This window comes from Macaca mulatta, chromosome 9, assembly GCF_049350105.2.
Source record: "Macaca mulatta isolate MMU2019108-1 chromosome 9, T2T-MMU8v2.0, whole genome shotgun sequence".
In the NCBI taxonomy this organism is placed as follows: domain Eukaryota; kingdom Metazoa; phylum Chordata; class Mammalia; order Primates; family Cercopithecidae; genus Macaca; species Macaca mulatta.
In genome coordinates this window covers 7,065,475-7,082,905 of record NC_133414.1, presented here as the reverse complement: position 1 = coordinate 7,082,905, position 17,431 = coordinate 7,065,475, and the positions used below count along the sequence as shown (strand labels likewise).

Sequence of the window (17,431 nt, the reverse complement as noted above, 5' to 3'; positions counted from 1 at the left end):
GGCCGGGGCTGGGGCCCAGCTCTTTGTTTTACAAAGGAGGAAACACCGGGTGGTGGTGGGCGGGGGTGGGTGTCAGGGAGAGAGGATGCATCCACCATGGCCTTTTCTGATGAGCTCCGTCTAGGGCCCACCCTGGAAAACACACCTCCCTTTAGAACTGAAGGGATCTCTGGCAGGGCCCCTTCAACCTTCTCTGGGTGTTGCCGGCTGCTTGCAGGGCTAGGGCAGGACTAACACCTCTGCATGGCTCTTACCCTGTGTGTGCCCAGCATGCCCCCCACCATCATCTAGTGCCTGGCACTTCACAACCAGGGAGCACTTGCCACGGGGAATAAAAACAATCAGCAGGTCCCTTCTCAACATAATGGACTCAGGTCTTTCAAGTCCTGATGGACTTTTAACCACTCTTTGCTGCCAGCGTATCCATTTGATTGAGAATATTCAAGATTTCTCTCATCCAGACTTCTCTCTCTCTGAGGCACCGCACCCCACCAAAGGAATTCATTGCATTTTCAAAAAGCACAAAAATGGAGATTCCTGCCTCGTTTCAACGCTGAATGTAACAAGGATCATTTCCATGGGAACCAGAAAAAAGGAAATGAAATAAGAACGAATATCTCATTTATTTCCCTGCAGCTCCCCTCCCCTGCTCATCCAAACCTCCCTCCTTCCAGATGAATAGGAACAGGTTACAGCTGACCCGGTTTCACTCCCAGCTTCAGAGGATGAATCACGGTGGGTTGGCCGACAAGGAAAGGGGCAAGCTGGGGCAGCGTGGAAGGCAGTGCTGTTTTCAGGAGGCCTAACCTCTGTGGCCACAGTCCCCATCAGCACCCCTTACCGCAGGCCAAGAGGCCTCCCACCCTCCAGAATCCGACTGCGGAGGGAGCCTCCAGTCCAGGAGCCTCCGGGAATCCTGGCGTGGGCTGAGGGCTGCAGCCGCCCTGGCCTGGGCATTGGGTGCCTGTTAGGGATCTTGCCTGCGTGCTCTAAGGGGTCACCCTGTGTCCATCCTGACTGGCCGCAGAGTCAGCGCAACCTGCCCTGGTGCTTGGTCCTAAGGTCAGCTCTGCTTCTCCCGAGTGGGGAGGGTTCCACGGTTTGCTTGGAGCGGGAGAGTTCCATGTCGTTCAGATGAGCAGGTGGGAAGGTGGGCAGGAGCGCAGAGAAGAGATGCGGGAAGTGGGATGCAGAGAGGTGGGCAGAATCAACCTGGCCCAGGAAGACGCCACCCTGCCCTGGGGAGGCAGCGGGGAAGGAGGAGGAGGCTAGAGGCCCCGGGTTCTTGCCCTGCGGGCCGAGCGGGCGCCCAGGAGCATGGTGGGCGCCGGCCTCACTTGGACACCAGCACACGGACGAACTCCTCGTAGTTCACCTGTCCGTCTCCATCCGTGTCCGCGGCCCGGATCATCTCGTCCACCTCCTCGTCACTCAGCTTCTCCCCCAGCCGGGTCATGACGTGTCGCAGCTCCGCGGCGCTGACGAAGCCGTTGCCGTCCTTGTCGAACACGCGGAAGGCCTCGCGGATCTCCTCCTCGTTGTCCGTGTCCTTCATCTTCCTGGCCATCATGCCCAGGAACTCGGGGAAGTCCACGGTGCCGTTGCCGTCCCGGTCGATCTCGCTCATCATGTCCCGCAGCTCGGCCTCCGTGGGGTTCTGGCCCAGGGACCGCATGACCGTGCCCAGCTCGCGGGTGGTGATGCAGCCGTCCCCGTCCTTGTCAAACAGGGAGAAGGCCTCCTTGAATTCTGTGATCTGTTCTTCTGTCAGCTGGTCGGCCATGCCAGGGGTGGGGGCGTGGGTGGCAGAAGAGGCCACGGCGGGGTCTCCCTCCCAGTGCCGGAGCCCGGCTGCTGTCCCAGCTCTGGGGTGGCAGGTGGAGATCTGGGCGGCCGGCGGGCTGTCTCGCCCTGGCTTGAGTCGCTGGAGCTTAAGAAGCAGCAGAGTCCTCCCCCATCATTGGCAGACGCCCGTGCCCTGCGGTTGCCCGAGCCTGTCCTGTTTAGACAGGAGTCCGGGGCCTGCGAATTGAGCTGACGCCAGCACCTCTGTGCCTGCCTGCACCCGGACCCAGCAGAGCCACAGGGGCCCCGGAATCGCACCTGCAGTTAGGGCGTGGTGGGCAAGCTTTGGAGCAATCCACGCTGGACTCCATCCTCCTGAATTCCCCTTTCTCTCCTCCCTCCGGATCTCCCACCTGCTCCCTGTCTCCCCCTCAATTAACTCCAGTGCCCTTTCTTCTCTTGAGTGGAGGGCTTTTTGCCGGATGAAAGGCAGATGGAAGAAACTTCCTTGCCTTGGGTTTCTAAAGCCGTCTATAGCACCTGAGGGTTTTTGGAGGAGGAAGGTTTTTCCTTCAGGTAGAAGCAGGGAGTTTTCTTATCTTCAGAATGGACATGAATAGGGAGGGGTTTCCTCCAACCCATTCACTCATCCACCCTTTCACAGATATTTACTGAGTGCCTACTATGTGCAGTGTCACTCGGGAAGCTGGGAACACAGTGGGACCGGCAAGCCACCCCCAGTTCTCGTGAGGTTAACTAGCAAGACAGCTAGTTCGCAGGTAAACTAATCGAGGAATGCAAACAAGGTAACTAGGGATTGTTGATAAATGCTGACGGACATACAAGGTGGTGATGGACAGGACCCCGAGGTCACCTTTCGGCCTGGTCAAGGACAGACCCTCTGCTGAGAAGCAGCCGTCTAGGCTGCAGTGGGCATGGCGGGGCCAAGGGCTGGCAGATGATCAGGGGGGCTGCAGGCCTGTGAGGGAGGGGACAAGGAGGAGAGACAAAGGAGCCCTTGAAGGGCTCAGTCAGGAAGTCCCACTTCATAGTCTGGTCCACGGTGCCCCAGGAGCTCCAGGGAGCACGGAGCTGGGGCTGAGGGGAGGGCCTCTCTAGGAGGAGACCTGCTCAGGGGGATGGTGGGGTGTTCACAGCACAGACTCGGCTCCTACTCCCAGGGGGCCTGGGGACATGACCCCCAAAGAGGCAGGAGCAGGCGCTTCACCTGTGGGAATCCAGGAAATCCACACTGGGGGAGAAACATGGGACCCACTCTATTTTTTGCTGGGTGTGTAGGGGTGGGGCAGGGACCTGAATGGGAAAGAAAGTGTCCTTTTGAGGACCTGGACTTGCCGGGGAGAGACTATGGCAGGAGAAGGGCTTGGATATTCATTTTTTTTCTCTCTGGATTTCCTTCCCTTCTCTACTCAGGGAGAGGCAAGTCTGTCCTTCTGGTCTGGAGGGGTCTGTGGTAGGGGGAATATTGAAGCCACCTGCAAGACACCTTCCTTCCTGCCTGAAGGCGCCCACAAAGCCTGGGTCCTCCCCTTCCTGCCTGCCTGAAGGCGCCCACAAAGCCTGGGTCCTGAGGGTTTGGGCAGGAGGAAGCAGGAAGGTTGAAGAATCCCTCCATCCCCATTGAATCCTTTCCTTTAGAAGAGAAGTTTGTGGACCCAGAGGAGCAGGGGTCAGGGACATGGCGGCCACAGGCAGTTTTGGCAAAGAGCCCTGGGCCCAGCGGTGGGTGGAGGGAACGAGGTGATGGGCATCTTGGAAGCCACGTGTGTGGGCAACACTTTGGTAACCAGAACCCACCCTCCCCTTCTTTCCCTGCCCTGGAATGTTCGGCCTTGCCTGAGACCTCACACCCCAACAGCTCTAGGGGAGTGGGGAGATGGGCTGGCCAGGACTCCCTGGGGTAGGAGAGGGGCTGATAATAAAGTTTACATTTAGAGAGAATAATGAAGCAGCGTCTCCATTTGCAGGCCGGGAGCATACCCGGGGCCCAGGTTCCAGCTTTGTCCACGGGGGGCTGTGCAAGAAAGAGCGTGTGCTTTGTTCCTGGGAGTCCCACCCCTCCTCGAATATTCCGGAGAGCTCTTTTGTGGTGGGGAGACCCGGCAAAGGCTAGGCTGCACGCACAGCTTGCTCAAGGTCACCCTGTGAAAAACTCAGCTGGGGATCAAGGTCCGTTTTTCATTTTGGGTTTTCTTGGAGCTAATTCTGGGACATGGGGACCTTCTGTCACCTTCTGAGAGGGGCTTTTGATTGTACACTGGTGCCCGATGCCTGAGTATTAGAATTCACATCCCAAAAGCACTTTAAAAGTATTTAAATATCTCCACTCTAGATCACCCAAATATCCAACAACAGCAGGTGAGTAACAAATACCTGAACTTTCCTCCACACCGTGAAATAACACACAGTCTTTAAAAGACTTTCCTCCGCACCGTGAAATAATACACAGCCTTTAAAATGAGGATGAGGATATAGTGATGAAAAGGTCTCCATGGACAATTTTTTAAAAGCAGATAGAAAACTGTATGTGTGATACGATTTCATGTATTAAACATTTGTATGCCTGGCGCGGTGGCTCAAGCCTGTAATCCCAGCACTTTGGGAGGCCGAGACGGGCGGATCACGAGGTCAGGAGATCGAGACCATCCTGGCTAACGCGGTGAAACCCCGTCTCTACTTAAAAAAAAATACAAAAAATTAGCCGGGCGAGGTGGCGGGCGCCTGTATTCCCAGCTATACGGGACGCTGAGGCAGGAGAATGGAGAAAACCTGGGAGGCGGAGCTTGCAGTGAGCTGAGATCTGGCCACTGCACCCCAGCCTGGGCGACAGAGCAAGACTCCATCTCAAAAAAAAAAAAAACATTTGTATATGTTTATTTATATACATTCACAGAAGAAAAGCCCAGATAATCATGTTCCAAACTCTTAATAGTGGATACTTTGGATAATAGGATTATAAGTGCTTTTACTTTTCTTATATAGTATCTTTGCCCATTTAAAAATGTTTTACATTTGCCCTATATCATTTCTATTATTAGGGGAAATGACTGAAGATTCAAAAACCATCCCTGATAAAAAATATTCCATACCTTACTGAACTCCCAATATTCTTTCTCTTTCTCTGAGGTTAGGTAATGTGGAGGGCCTGGTAATATGGTCAGCTTTATGTCTCTCAGAGATATGAGACTGTGGTGATAGCTATTATTATGTATAGAAAAGTAGAATAATTAATAACCAATAAGCACTCCCCCATTTGACTGCCAGAGTGACAATGTAGTGGAAAGAGGCTTCTAAGAGGCATTTTTCTTCTACTTTACCTGCCCAGCGACTGGAGGGACATCTTCGTGAAGGAATACAGCAGCAGTCACAGGAGGCAGGAGCACCGAAGGACACTGGCATGTGGCCGACACAGTCTCCTGGAGAGCCCGAGACGGTGCCCTGAGACAGTGCCCTGATGGACAAGGACAGGAGTATGTTCATACCTCCTGCCCACTTGACCAAGGACCAGGATGAGAGGCCAACAGGTACCTGCTGGTTTCTGGGTCATGGCTCTGTGGCTCAAACATTAGCTTTTACCTAAATGTCTTTCTCAAAAAGGCACGTTGAAAGAGGATTTAGTGCCAGGTGCAGTGGCTCACGCCCGTAATCCCACCATTTTGGGAGGCCGAGGCGGGCGGATCACTTGAGGTCAGGAGTTCGAGACCAGCCTGGCCAATGTAGTGAAACCTCTACTAAAAGTGCAACAATTATCAGGGTGTGGTGGCTGGTGCCTGTAATCCCAGCTACTCAGGAGGCTGAGGCAGGAGAATTGCTTCAATCAGGGAGGTGGAGGTTGCAGTGAACCAAGATCGTGCAACTGCACTCCAGCCTGGGAGACAGAGCAAGACCCCGTCTCAGAAAAAAAAACCAAAAACAGGCCGGGCGCGGTGGCTCAAGCCTGTAATCCCAGCACTTTGGGAGGCCGAGACGGGTGGATCACGAGGTCAGGAGATTGAGACCATCCTGGCTAACATGGTGAAACCCCGTCTCTACCAAAAAAAACAAAAAACTAGCCGGGAGAGGTGGCGGCCGCCTGTAGTCCCAGCTACTCGGGAGGCTGAGGCAGGAGAATGGCGTGAACCCAGGAGGCGGAGCTTGCAGTGAGCCGAGATCTGGCCACTGCACTCCAGCCTGGGCGACAAAGCGAGACTCCGTCTCAAAAACAAAACAAAACAAAAACAAAAACAAATAAACAAACAAAAAAAAAAAACAGGAAAAAAAGAGGACTCAGAATTTTAGACAGCGTTGCTTAGTGCACAGTGACTCACAGGACCGCCTCATGATGGGCCAGACTGTCGCAACTCGCTGGTTGGGAAACTGTGACGGAGGGAATGTTTTCTATTTTCTGTTTAACTCTCTCCCTGCAGCCTCTCACCCCAATATAGCAACTCCTTTCCCTACAGAATAGATATTGTTTTGGTCTCAGGATCCATTAAAACGTTTAAAAATTATTGGGGACTCCAAAGGGCTCGTGTTGATGTGGGGTATATATATATATATCAATATTTACTGTGTTCACAACTAAAACCAATAAATATTTAAATATTTAAGTATATTTTTATATATTTATAACTTAATAGAAATAAACCCATTACTTGTTCACATAAAAACATATTTTTCAGCAATTTTATTACTGGGAACGTACCCAAAGGAATATAAATTGCTTTGTTATAAAGACACATGCACACGTATGTTCACTGCAGCACTATTCATGATAACAGAGTCATGGAATTAACCTAAACACCCATCAGTGATAGACTGGATAAAGAAAGTGTGGTACAAATATACCATGGAATACTACGCAGCCATAAGAAAGAACGAGATCAGGTCCTTTGCAGGGACATGGATGGAGCTGGGGGCCATTATTCTTTCAAACTAATGGAGGAACAGAAAACCAGATACTGCATGTTCTCACTTACAAGTGGGAGTTAAATGATGAAAAGACATGGACACACAGAGGGGAACAACACACACTGGGTCTTACTGGAGGGTGGAGGGTGGGAGGAGTGAGAGAATCAGGAAAAATGGCTAATGGTACTAGCCAGTAACACTTGGGTGATGAAATAATCTGTACAACAAACCCCCATGACACAAGTTTACCTATGCAGCAAACCTGCACTTGTGCCCCTCAACTGAAAATACAAGTTAAAGAAAAACAACATTTTTAAATGAAAAATAACTATTTTCCAAGACAAGGAATAGGGAGAAGAGTGGCACTTTACAAAATAGTTTTGCAAATATCTTTCATGCTTGGCTTTCCAGAAGCAAATCCGCATCTACGCTCAATCTGTGGCAAAATGTTTCGGAGCATATGATTATCCAGCCTCACACAGCTATGCATCTGGGGAAGGAGGGAGCATTTGAATAGTCTTTTCAAAAAATTGTGGATATTCTTCTTTGATATTACATCAGAATTTGACAAGTGGTGGTTTCTGAAAGGTGAGTTGCAGTGTGGAATCTGAGACCGTATCAGAGACCTTTTCATACCGTTAAATGAAAATCCACTGGTCTCTTTTGCCCTTTGAACAGATCTGTTACCCATGCATGGTTTTGTAACGCCATGCATTGGTCACTTGGAAAATACTGGTTCACTGGTTGAACAATTACATACGTAACGGTTAAAAATCACATTCATTAGGCCAGGTGTGGTGGCTCACACCTGTGATCTCAGCACTTTAGGAGGCCGAGGTGGGAGGATTGCTTGAATCCAGGAGTTCAAGACCAGCCTGGGCTACATAGTGAGACCTTGTCTCTACAAAAAATTGAAAAATTAGCTGGGTGTGGTGGTGTGTGCCTGTAGTCCCAGCTACTTGGGAGGCTGAGGTAGGAGGAGGATTGCTTGATTGTGGGAGAGAGATCGAGCCTGCAGTGAGCTGTGATCATGGCATTGAACTCTAGCCTGGGTGACAGAGTGAGACCCTGTCTCAAAAAAAAAAAAAAATCACATTCGTTAATGTCACCACCAATCTCATTAGAAAAGCTTCTAGGTACTGGAGAGGCTCAAGTTCACAGTGACAAATACAAAATTTCAAAAATTCCAATTTTCATTCAGAAGCTCAAAAATTTTTAATGGCCAACAAATACCACCAGTTGTTTTCCTTGAAGTGACAGGCTCACTTCATCCATTCTCGAAAAAATGTCTGCCAAATACTAGGTCTGAGTGATCGTGGATTGTCCATCAGCCGTTCTTTCCAACAAAAATGATGTTCCATGAAAAAAGCTTACCTTGCTGCTCGTTTAATCAATCACACAATGCTTTCCTCATGACAATCATCACATTTCAATATCAGCAGACTGTTAAAAATGTACAAGTAAGCTTTGACATTTAATAAAAATAATTCTGCTGCTCCAAGGATATTTTTAAGTGCAACCAGCTCTTTTGTTTGTTTGTTTAGTGAGACAACATGGCAGTGGAGAGTGTCATGATGCCTAGCACACAGTTCCTAATTCATGCTAAGGCACTGGTTTTACCCCTGTTGCTTTTGACCTCAGCGCAAATATCAACACAGTGAAAAGGGCAAAAAACGTTGGTATTACTGTGAAAATAGTTTTGACCTCCCAGGCCCTCAGGAAGGGTCTTGGAACACCCTGTTCCCGATCCATGGACAGGCTTTGAGAGCCGGGTGCCTGGAGTGCTGGAACTCAGGACTGTGAACTGGGTGTAGAATTCCCTAGGCTGCAGCTGTCAGGTAAGGACTCTGGAATTGTGGTGGGACCGTGCTGGCCCTGCAGAGAATAGTATTAACAAAGAACCCAACAGATACAGATCGAAGGGACCTGCCCCCCACCCCCCCCTGCCACACACACACAAACTGCAGCTGCTTTCTTTGAAAACTAGAAACCCTAAAGCCAGAAGGCCCAAGGTGATTTGCTTTTCCCCCTGAAGTGGTATTGTAACAGCCTTTGTAAAGAAGAATTTGTTAAGTAGCCTTTTAAATGTGCCTCTCCTGCTGGGTGCTATAAGGATATGAAGATTCGCCAATCTGTAGCCATTCCAGTGACCCTGCTGGGATGGGTGTGGCTGAGTGGTTCTGAACTCGCCTTTCCTTGATAAAGCCATCCACCAGCCCTAACATTTGCTCATCAACTTCCTTCCTCCCCAGTGTAATTATTAGCACTTTTATGTAACTGAACCCAGCTTCGGCTGCTCACCACTTGAAAGCTGGACTCAAGAGACAAGGGTTGGCGGGAGGAAAAGCAGATTTATCTGGAGAGCCAGCAAATAAAGGAGATGGCGGTGAGCTAGTGTTCTAAACCTTTATACCATCTCAAAAATTTCAGGCTCGTCAGGGTTTTTTTTTTTTCATGGGAGGGGGATATGGTGAAGAAGGGAGGATTAGCATCAAGAGGTGATCTAGGACTGCAGATATCTGGGTGCCCGTGAGGGTCCGAGGAGTTTGGAAACTTCTTTGTCCTTGGTGAGGTCACAAGGCATCTGTAAATCTTTAACGAAACATGGTTAATTGTTTATATGCTTTACCTTTAATCTCAGAGTGCGTTTCAAAAACTACATGATTTCTGTGTTTATGTATTATCTCAGTGCTCTAAAATTATCCTAGCATCCATGCAGGAATGGGTAAAGGCCCCTTAAACAAAAATGGAGTTAGTTATGTTAGTTCTTTTACGGTTTCATGGTTCCATTTATAATGTCAGACGTGGATTTGCTTACTATCCATTGAGCAATTACTATCCTTTGTGTTATGTCTCCATATCACAGATGATGAATATGAATTAAAGTTGGACAACTAGCAAGTTTAGAACTTAGACTGGGACCTAGATCTTCCAATTCCTACAGCTAGCCTCCCTTTCCATTTTCTCTGTGGTCATCATTAATGCAGTTTTTGACCCTTTTGTCCAGAAGCTGCCAAACAGACAACAGAAGCCAGGACTGGCCCTGCCTTAGATGGCTTTCAGTGCAGGAAAGTATCAAGACAGGCTTCTTCGTAGCGTACAAATCTCTCCACCTTTTCTGCTAAGCACCTCATGCATGCAGCTGCCAATCTAACACCTCCATTTGCATGTTTAATCACCATCTCAGGCTAATGTGACCAAGCAGACTTCTTGGCCTTCATCCCTGCCTCCTCTAGTCTTCTCATCTCTCCGTCTCTTTTTGAGACAGAGTTTGGCTCCGTCGCCCAGGCTGGAGTGCAGGGGCGCCATTTTGGCTCACAGCAACCTCTGCCTCCTGGGCTCAAGCCATCCTCCCAACGCAGCCTCCGGAGTAGCTGGGTCTTCCCATCTCTTTAAAAAACGATTCATTCAATTGTTCAGAACAAAACCCTAGAGTCATATTTAATTCCTCCCTTCCTCTTGCACTTCTAAGCCAATCATTCAGCTCTACTTTGAAAATGTTTCTTTACTCATCCACTGCACCAAGCCACCATCACCTCGAGGCAGGAATATTCAATGGCCTCATAAGTGGTCTCCCTATTTATGTTATATTCAATGCATGTCTTTTCTTACTCAAAATTCTAGAAAGACCTCTCTTCACCATCCATGATTGTTTCCCGCCTTCCTCGCTGTGATCCCATCGTTGACCACTCAAGACTATGTTCCAGCCTACTTTCTGCTCCTTGAACAACACCCTTAGTGTGATTCCCACTTTTGTGACTTCGCATGAGTCCCCTGTCTGCCTGGACACTCTGCCCCCAACCTTGAAGTGCTGACCCTTCCCTGCCACTCAGTTGAAAGTCAAATTCCATTTCCTTGTGAGGGCTTCCCTGAATACCCACTTTTAATTAACTCTCTGCCTCCTCCCGTCACTTCTGTTTTACCCCCTCTTTCAGTTCCTTCCCATCTTAGTTTCACAAGAGCCAGGGCTGTTTCTGACTTCTTTCCCTGTCAGACCTCCTCAGATAGGACAGGTCCTCTGCCTCACCGACTTCAATCAGTATTTGCCAAGTAAACAGAGCACAAGAGGATCATGTTGTCACCAAAGAGCAGCTCCGCCTCCAATGGCACAAGGATTGTTGGAACCTCATCCTTCCTTCAAGTTCTAGTTCAAAAAATTCCATGCTATCCCTCAAACGGCCTTGCCCAAGTGCCTGTTTTATTTGCCTGTGTTGTCTGTTATTTCTTCCCCACTGTCCTCATTTGCCATGTGGCTTGGTGGTGGCTGGAGACCTCTATGCTGGCCCCTGGGAGCAGCTGCTAAGACTTGGTGCCTCAGGACACCTTGGCACCTGTGGACATCGACCACCAGGCTTCTCCTCTGTTCATGTCTCTGCAAGAATGAGAACCTGCCCCCATACCATGTGTGTTGTGTAGGCCTCAGGAGGCATGGACTCACACACCCAGCTTCCTGCAAGCCCTCTGGTGCATCACAGTGTTCACCCCCGGCTGTCTATTACAGCCACCACCCAGGGCCTCTGGTGCAGGCTCCTTAGAGAGAGGCCAGGAAACTGCTGAAGTGATACGTGCCAGCAAGTCTCAGGGGAAGAGAAGACCTTCTCTCCTTAGTAAAGAACCCGTGGAGGTCAGGAAGACACTCCAGACTCAAAGCCGAATTTGAAAGTTAAGCTGACAGCCCAACTAGGGCAGATTGGAGGAGCCAGGTGAAAGAGGATGTGGGGCATTCAGGAAAGAGGTGGAAGGAGAAGCCTGGAAGGGCGGCCCCGCTCCTGGAGCATGACGAGCAGCGCTTCATCAGGACCTCGACCTTCACCCACTGGCAGGAGCGTGTTCCTCACACGACTTGTAGGATCACCAGGGAAACACACAAATGGAAGAATTAAAAAATACCTGCTAGGAGCCCCCGCGCTCCCCACAACTCATCACAGAGCAAACTCCTTGGCTACTTCTTTTCTTGGGCTGTCTTTTCATTTGGCCTGTTTGCCTGCCTGGACTTTGGGGTCTTTGTTCCCAGCATCCAAACTTCCTACCAGCGACTTTCCATCATGAGCTCCCTTCCAGTCTTCTGGAAATTGTCAGATGTGCCTGGATTTGTAGAGCCTTCACGAGATATGTTGTCAATCTGGAATTTTTGCAGTTCACACTCCAGTGTGCAACAGCAACCAAATGGAGATGGAGGACATGAAGACAAGCTACCGGAGATGCTGATGAAACCTGTATGAGAACGGCAATGCTATCTGTGTCCTGCCCGTGGAATTGACCAGATACTGCGGCTTCCTTTTGCTTCCCAAGGCCCGGATTGACCTGAAAATTGATATGCTTTGCTCTATACTCCATCTCCCATTGACCATGGGGTGAAAGCACCCTTTCTCAGTCAGCCTCACTGCTTCCCCACAGATGGAGGGATTTCCTGCAGGACCATGGGCCCTGGGCCTTCCTTTCCTACCGTCTCTTTAAAGCCTCCTCCAGATGTGCTGCCTGGCTCAGCTCTTTGGGTGACTTTCGTTCTGTCTCAGGTGACTCCTTCAGATTCACACAGGGCTGTGTCCCGGGCTGGGCTGGAGTTGACATTCAGGGAGGAGACCACTGTTCTGGAACAGAGCAGCGATTGGTTTAATTGAAATCTGATAGATCATCATGTGAAAAGCTGGCATGTAAGCATGCTCCCCGAAGCCTGCAGGGCCCTGCGCGGCCTCTTGCCTGGTCATCACATACAAGCGGTCCTCTTGCATGGTTGGGGGCCTCACCTGCACCACGGGCCCCCAAGCCAAACAATGGGATTGTACGGAGACCGTCCTGGGCAGGTCCCCACGTCAGGTCTTGCAGTTTGCAGCAGGTAGCCCTGGGCTATCCTGCCATGCAAGAGCTGCTTTCTCAGCACAATGGAGTTCTACGGCTGCCTCGGCTGCAGAGGCCAGATCCGGAGCCTCGCTGAGCACCTCCATGGATGCATTTCGCAAAGGGCCAAGCAAGAGGCATTAACGTGGCCTGACAGCAAGTGGGATTAAACCAGGATTAAATGATCAGCCCTAAACCAATGCAGACCAGTAATAGGTCTCATGATAAAAGCAGCCAAATACTAAAAAAAAAAAAAAATCTATTCTTGGACTTGTTACTTTCCTGGGAAGAGGGTTATTTCTTGTGAAATATGCAGGGATTGGAACTTTCCCCAACAGCCCACAGTGAGCTCACTCACTGCCCTGCCTGTGCTGGGGGGTGGTGGGTGGTGAGAGGTGCAAGTGAAGGGCCTGGACAGAGGCAGAGGGAGGAGAGGGGATGGGGGGAGGGGGAGGGAGAATGGGGGATTTACTCCGGGAGAGCTTCAGTTGTATGATCCACTGACCTTTCAAACCTGATGCTTGATGTTTTGAAAAAAATGACAGAAAATATGGGCCGGGCGCTGTGGCCCTCACAGCGCTGTGGCGCTCACGCCTGTAATCCCAGCACTTTGGGAGGCTAAGGCAGGTGGATCACGAGGTCAGGAGTTCAAGACCAGCTGGCCAACATAGTGAAAGCCCGTTTCTACTAAAAATACAAAAATTAGCCATGTGTGGTGGCCCATCCCTCTAATCCCAGCTACTTGGGAGGCTGAGGCAGGAGAATGGCTTGAATCTAGGAGGCAGAGATTGCAGTGAGCCGAGATGGTGCCTCTGCACTCCAGGCGCTGGGTGACAGAGCGGGACTCTGTCTCAAAAAAAAAAAAAAAAAAAAATTAAGTAGGAGGACGTCATTGAGGGGCTTAGCCACATGCTACAGATCTTTTTATACCAAGATGCATTTGATGATTAGCTAAGTAGGACAATTTGTTACTTTAAGCTTCTACAACCAAAGGGGCAAGATAATTATCTCCCAGGGAACAAGTTGATCTTCCTTGAAGGATAAGGAGTTTCCCAAGCAGCAGGAAGAGCTTCTGTTCCCAATTCCAGCCTTTGAAGTTTATGCTTCAGAAGCAAACCTTAGCATTTAATACAGGAAGGCGTGCACGTGCGTGTGCATGAGTTTGTACCCACACATGTGACTCAAGCATCCCTGTGACAGTGGGTTGCCTGCGGGTAAGTGTGGGATGTGTGGAGAAGGTAGGAGGGTTTAGGGCGTGGGCTCAGTACCCTGATGAGAGATTTAAAGCAGGCAAAGGGATTCGGCAAAATGCAGCTCCCATTTCACCATTTCTCCAGACCCTGCCTTAGTTATTTACTGCTGTGGTTTTAAACTCTGCTCTTCGAAACCGCTGAGTTCTGCAGAGGTCCTTCGAGAGGTGCGTGGGGGCGAGGGAAGGTGAGGGGCAGGAGCCCAGGCCACCTGGCCGCCTTCCTTTCCCCACCTCTGCTTTCAACTGTTTCATATGCATCATGCAAATCACAGCTTTCATGGCTCAGGTCCTCATGTGTACAACGGGCATCATGGCAGCGTCCAGGTCAGAGGGTGACCAGAGTGACATGAATTAAGACAGGAGAGGACTCCAAAGAGTGGTCAGGCCTCTGACACCCTAAGAGCTCCATAAATAGTCACTATTATTTTGTGCTGGGGGATACACTTTTCATTTGGAAGATGACTTCCATGGGGCCCCACCCCTCGTGACCCCGTCTCACCCGCTGCAAATACCATCCCATGGAGGGGCAGGACTTGAGCCTATGAATTTGAGGGGGACACAGTTCAGTCCAAACCTCTTGGTGTTTCTGTGTATCCATTTCTGCATGTGTAAAATGAAGAGAACAGACAGCTTCTGACCTCATCTCTAAAGGGGCACGAAGGAGGCAGAAAGGCCCTCGCCTGAGACTGAGCAAGTCTGCCAGCGCAAGGCCGGATTTGCTGCTTCCGCGCAGGGAGGCCCTGGGAAGGGTGGCAGGTGCCCATGGTGAGGAAGGGGTGGGAGTGAGGGGTGGGTGTCCCAAGAGAACTCAGTAAAGAAGGCCATTAGAGAGGAAATGAGGGAAATGAGGTATGAGAAGCTCTGAGCTTTTTCTCCCTAGTTTGGCTGAGGACACACCACAGGTGAGTATCTGCCGTGAGGGGAGCTTGGTAGAGAACTGGAGGTAAGAAGGGAGGAAATGAGAAGGAACGGGGAGGAGAAAGGGCTTCTCTGGGGCCGCTTGCTTTTCCCAGATTCTCCTGCCATTCCTGGCTCCAGGGAGTCCTGAAGGAATGACGGTTAGGGCGGAGAATCCTGCAAAGGAAAGAAGAGAACGGACGGACGGACTAGAGCTCACACACGGCTTCCTGGAGGGGAGCGGGGAGCAGGGGCTCTGAGGTTGCAGGTCGCAGGCTCCAGGGAAGGAAGCTCTCCATGGGAACCTTCTTATGAATTCCACCGAGGTGCGTCCGGCACAGACCTGAAGGCAGCCACATTTGTGGAAATGAGGTTTGACGTGCATTTCGGACCCACAGAGAAGGTGGACTCTGTTTTGGAGAATGGACCAGTAAGGGGGGAAAAAAAGGACTTTAAATGCTGGCAGAACTTTGTATTCCACTCATTCATGCATTCATTCATTCAGCCATCCATCCTTTCCTTATCATTCATCAAATTGGCGCTCACTAAGAGTCCACTTTGTGTCAGCGCCTGGCCTGGCCCGAGGACCTCAGGGTGGTTTCAGCAAAGTTCTGCCGCTAAGGAGCTCACAGGTCATGTTTCCTGCCAGGCCCCAGACGTTCTTGCATGGAGCCCAAGGAGGTTCTGTGGGAGATCTCACCCTGAGGGAAGAAACAGGCGGAGGCGGGGGGTTTGTCCAGTCACACCCCTGATGGTGAGAGAGGGGCGGGGTGCGGGGGGTGCCTGATGCCCACTCCCAGCTGGACGCCTCCCTGCCACCCCGCGTGTCCTTTCCCAGACCCCAAAGCTTCCTGCCTGGTCTCAGTTCTTAGGTGAAGAGGGATTAGAAGCTGTAACAGGTGTTTCTGCTAATGGGACGTGGCAGAGCAGCATTTGCGGGTTCTCTGTCATCCCGTGAGATGTCCCAGCAGGAAGCATGGTGTGTCTCCACTGAGAGCTCCACGGAGCAGCTCTGGCTCCCTGAGAAGTCGAGGCGTGATCAGTAGTGGCCTTCCCTTTGCAAAGAGAAGGCTCGGCGGGAGAAGACCCTGGTGCCATCTTCATAGGAGGTGGAAAGGAGGCCATATACAGGAGAAGGAACCAGGTTTGGGGCTCAAGGTGCCAGCCACTGGGAAAAAGAGCTGCCCCGAGTTGCAAAACTCTGGATCCTATATGGATAAACTATGCCCTGAGGAAGGAATCTCAGGCGTATCTTAGGAGAAAATGTTCTAGCTTGGGAAACAAACACAACAGGAAGGTGAATCCAAATATCTCAAGTGGGTTTAGAGGACTGGAGTTCTAAGCGCTGCTTTGACTGTAAGTGATCACACCACTGGATGTGCTGAAGAAAGGAAAACGGGCCAGTATCCCTGAGGACTATGGGCAAGGAAAACGCGAGTGTGCAATGTGTCAAAGCGAGACATATGTGTATAGTAATAGAATCAAGTAATAGATAGTAATAGAATCCAGCTGATGTATTTGGCAGGGGCCACGGCAGGATGAGACAACTCCCATCAGAATAGAAAGATATCAACACAGTAACAAAAGGGGGGCTCGAGGAAGCGTGGCTCTCTTTTTAAGATGCCAGAAAATAGTCAGACATGCTAAGAACAAAACAAACACAAACAAAAACCGGCAAAGAAAGCTCTTCGAGAAGAGTAAGGCTAGTGATCTTTGGGAATCAAATCATTATTTCCACACGTGTCACAGAGAACACAGACATTAAAACACAAAGGAGAAACTTACAAGAAAGTAGGAGGTAGAAGTCAAAACTCAAGTAAAGAGATTTTTAACTTAGAGAAGCCGAGTTACCAAGGAAGAGAGAAGGCCAAGCCAGCTTGTCGCAGAATGTTCCGGAAGATAAGATAATGATAGACTTACATAAATAGAGACTGACCAAGATGATAGTGAGTTCTTGGTGAAATTGCTTCCAAGGATTTTATACAAGTGTATTTCATAGAAATGTACAGTAACCAGATGACCGCATTAAAATTTTAAAACTGCCAGGCGTGGTGGCTCATGCATATAATTCCAACACTTTGGGAGGCTGAGGCGGGCAGATCACTTGAGGCCAGGAGTTCGAGGCCAGCCTGACCAACATGATAAAACCCTGTATCTATTAAAAATACAAAAATTATCAGGGTGTGGTGGCGGGTGCCTGTAATCCCAGCTACTTGGGAGGCTGAGGCAGGAGCATCGCTTGAACCTGAGAGGTTGCAGTGAACCGAGATCGTGCCACTGCACTCCAGTCTGACTCCATCTCAAATAAAATAAAATAAAATAAAAATTTAAAACTGACTCATGCAGTTAAGTGTGTTTCCAAAGGACCTAATTGGTGGGAGGCAGAGCCAGGCCTGAATTGCCACCTCTTTCTGGCATGGCCAGTGCTCTTTCTCCCACTCCCTGCCGCCTCCGCAGGCCCCTGCCCGTGCTAGGCCTGGTGAAGCTGTGAATGTGCTTCTCCACTTGGGGGTGTGGGACAGCGCTGGGGCCTTGGGCTGGGCTTCTGTGCTAGAAAGCCTTGCCGTCGAGCCAGGGGCTGCTGGAGCTGAGTTTTGTCTTCAATGACTTATGGAGGAAAGATGAAGCTATCAGATAATGAGCAGACGCTATGGTGCCCTGGATAAGAGCCTGGGTTCTGGCATCAGGCAAACCTAGATTTGCATTTCTACCTCTTTGATGAACTGGTTTTGTGACCTCACTAAGCCT

At 50.1% G+C, this 17,431-nt stretch overlaps 1 protein-coding gene across 1 annotated transcript; it reads right to left on the bottom strand.

Moving 5' to 3' along the window:
• Nucleotides 1-604: 604 nt before the first annotated feature.
• CALML3 (calmodulin like 3) lies at nucleotides 605-17,113 on the bottom strand. The gene has a single exon (XM_077945664.1). It carries the CDS (start codon nucleotides 1,781-1,783, stop codon nucleotides 1,334-1,336), a length of 450 nt encoding a protein of 149 aa, XP_077801790.1. The 5' UTR covers nucleotides 1,784-17,113; the 3' UTR covers nucleotides 605-1,333.
• Between the last annotated feature and the right edge of the window lie 318 nt (nucleotides 17,114-17,431).

Coding starts and splice junctions, on each gene's coding strand:
- CALML3 (XM_077945664.1), bottom strand. CDS start 1,783: ATGGCCGACCAGCTGACAGAAGAACAGATCACAGAATTCAAGGAGGCC.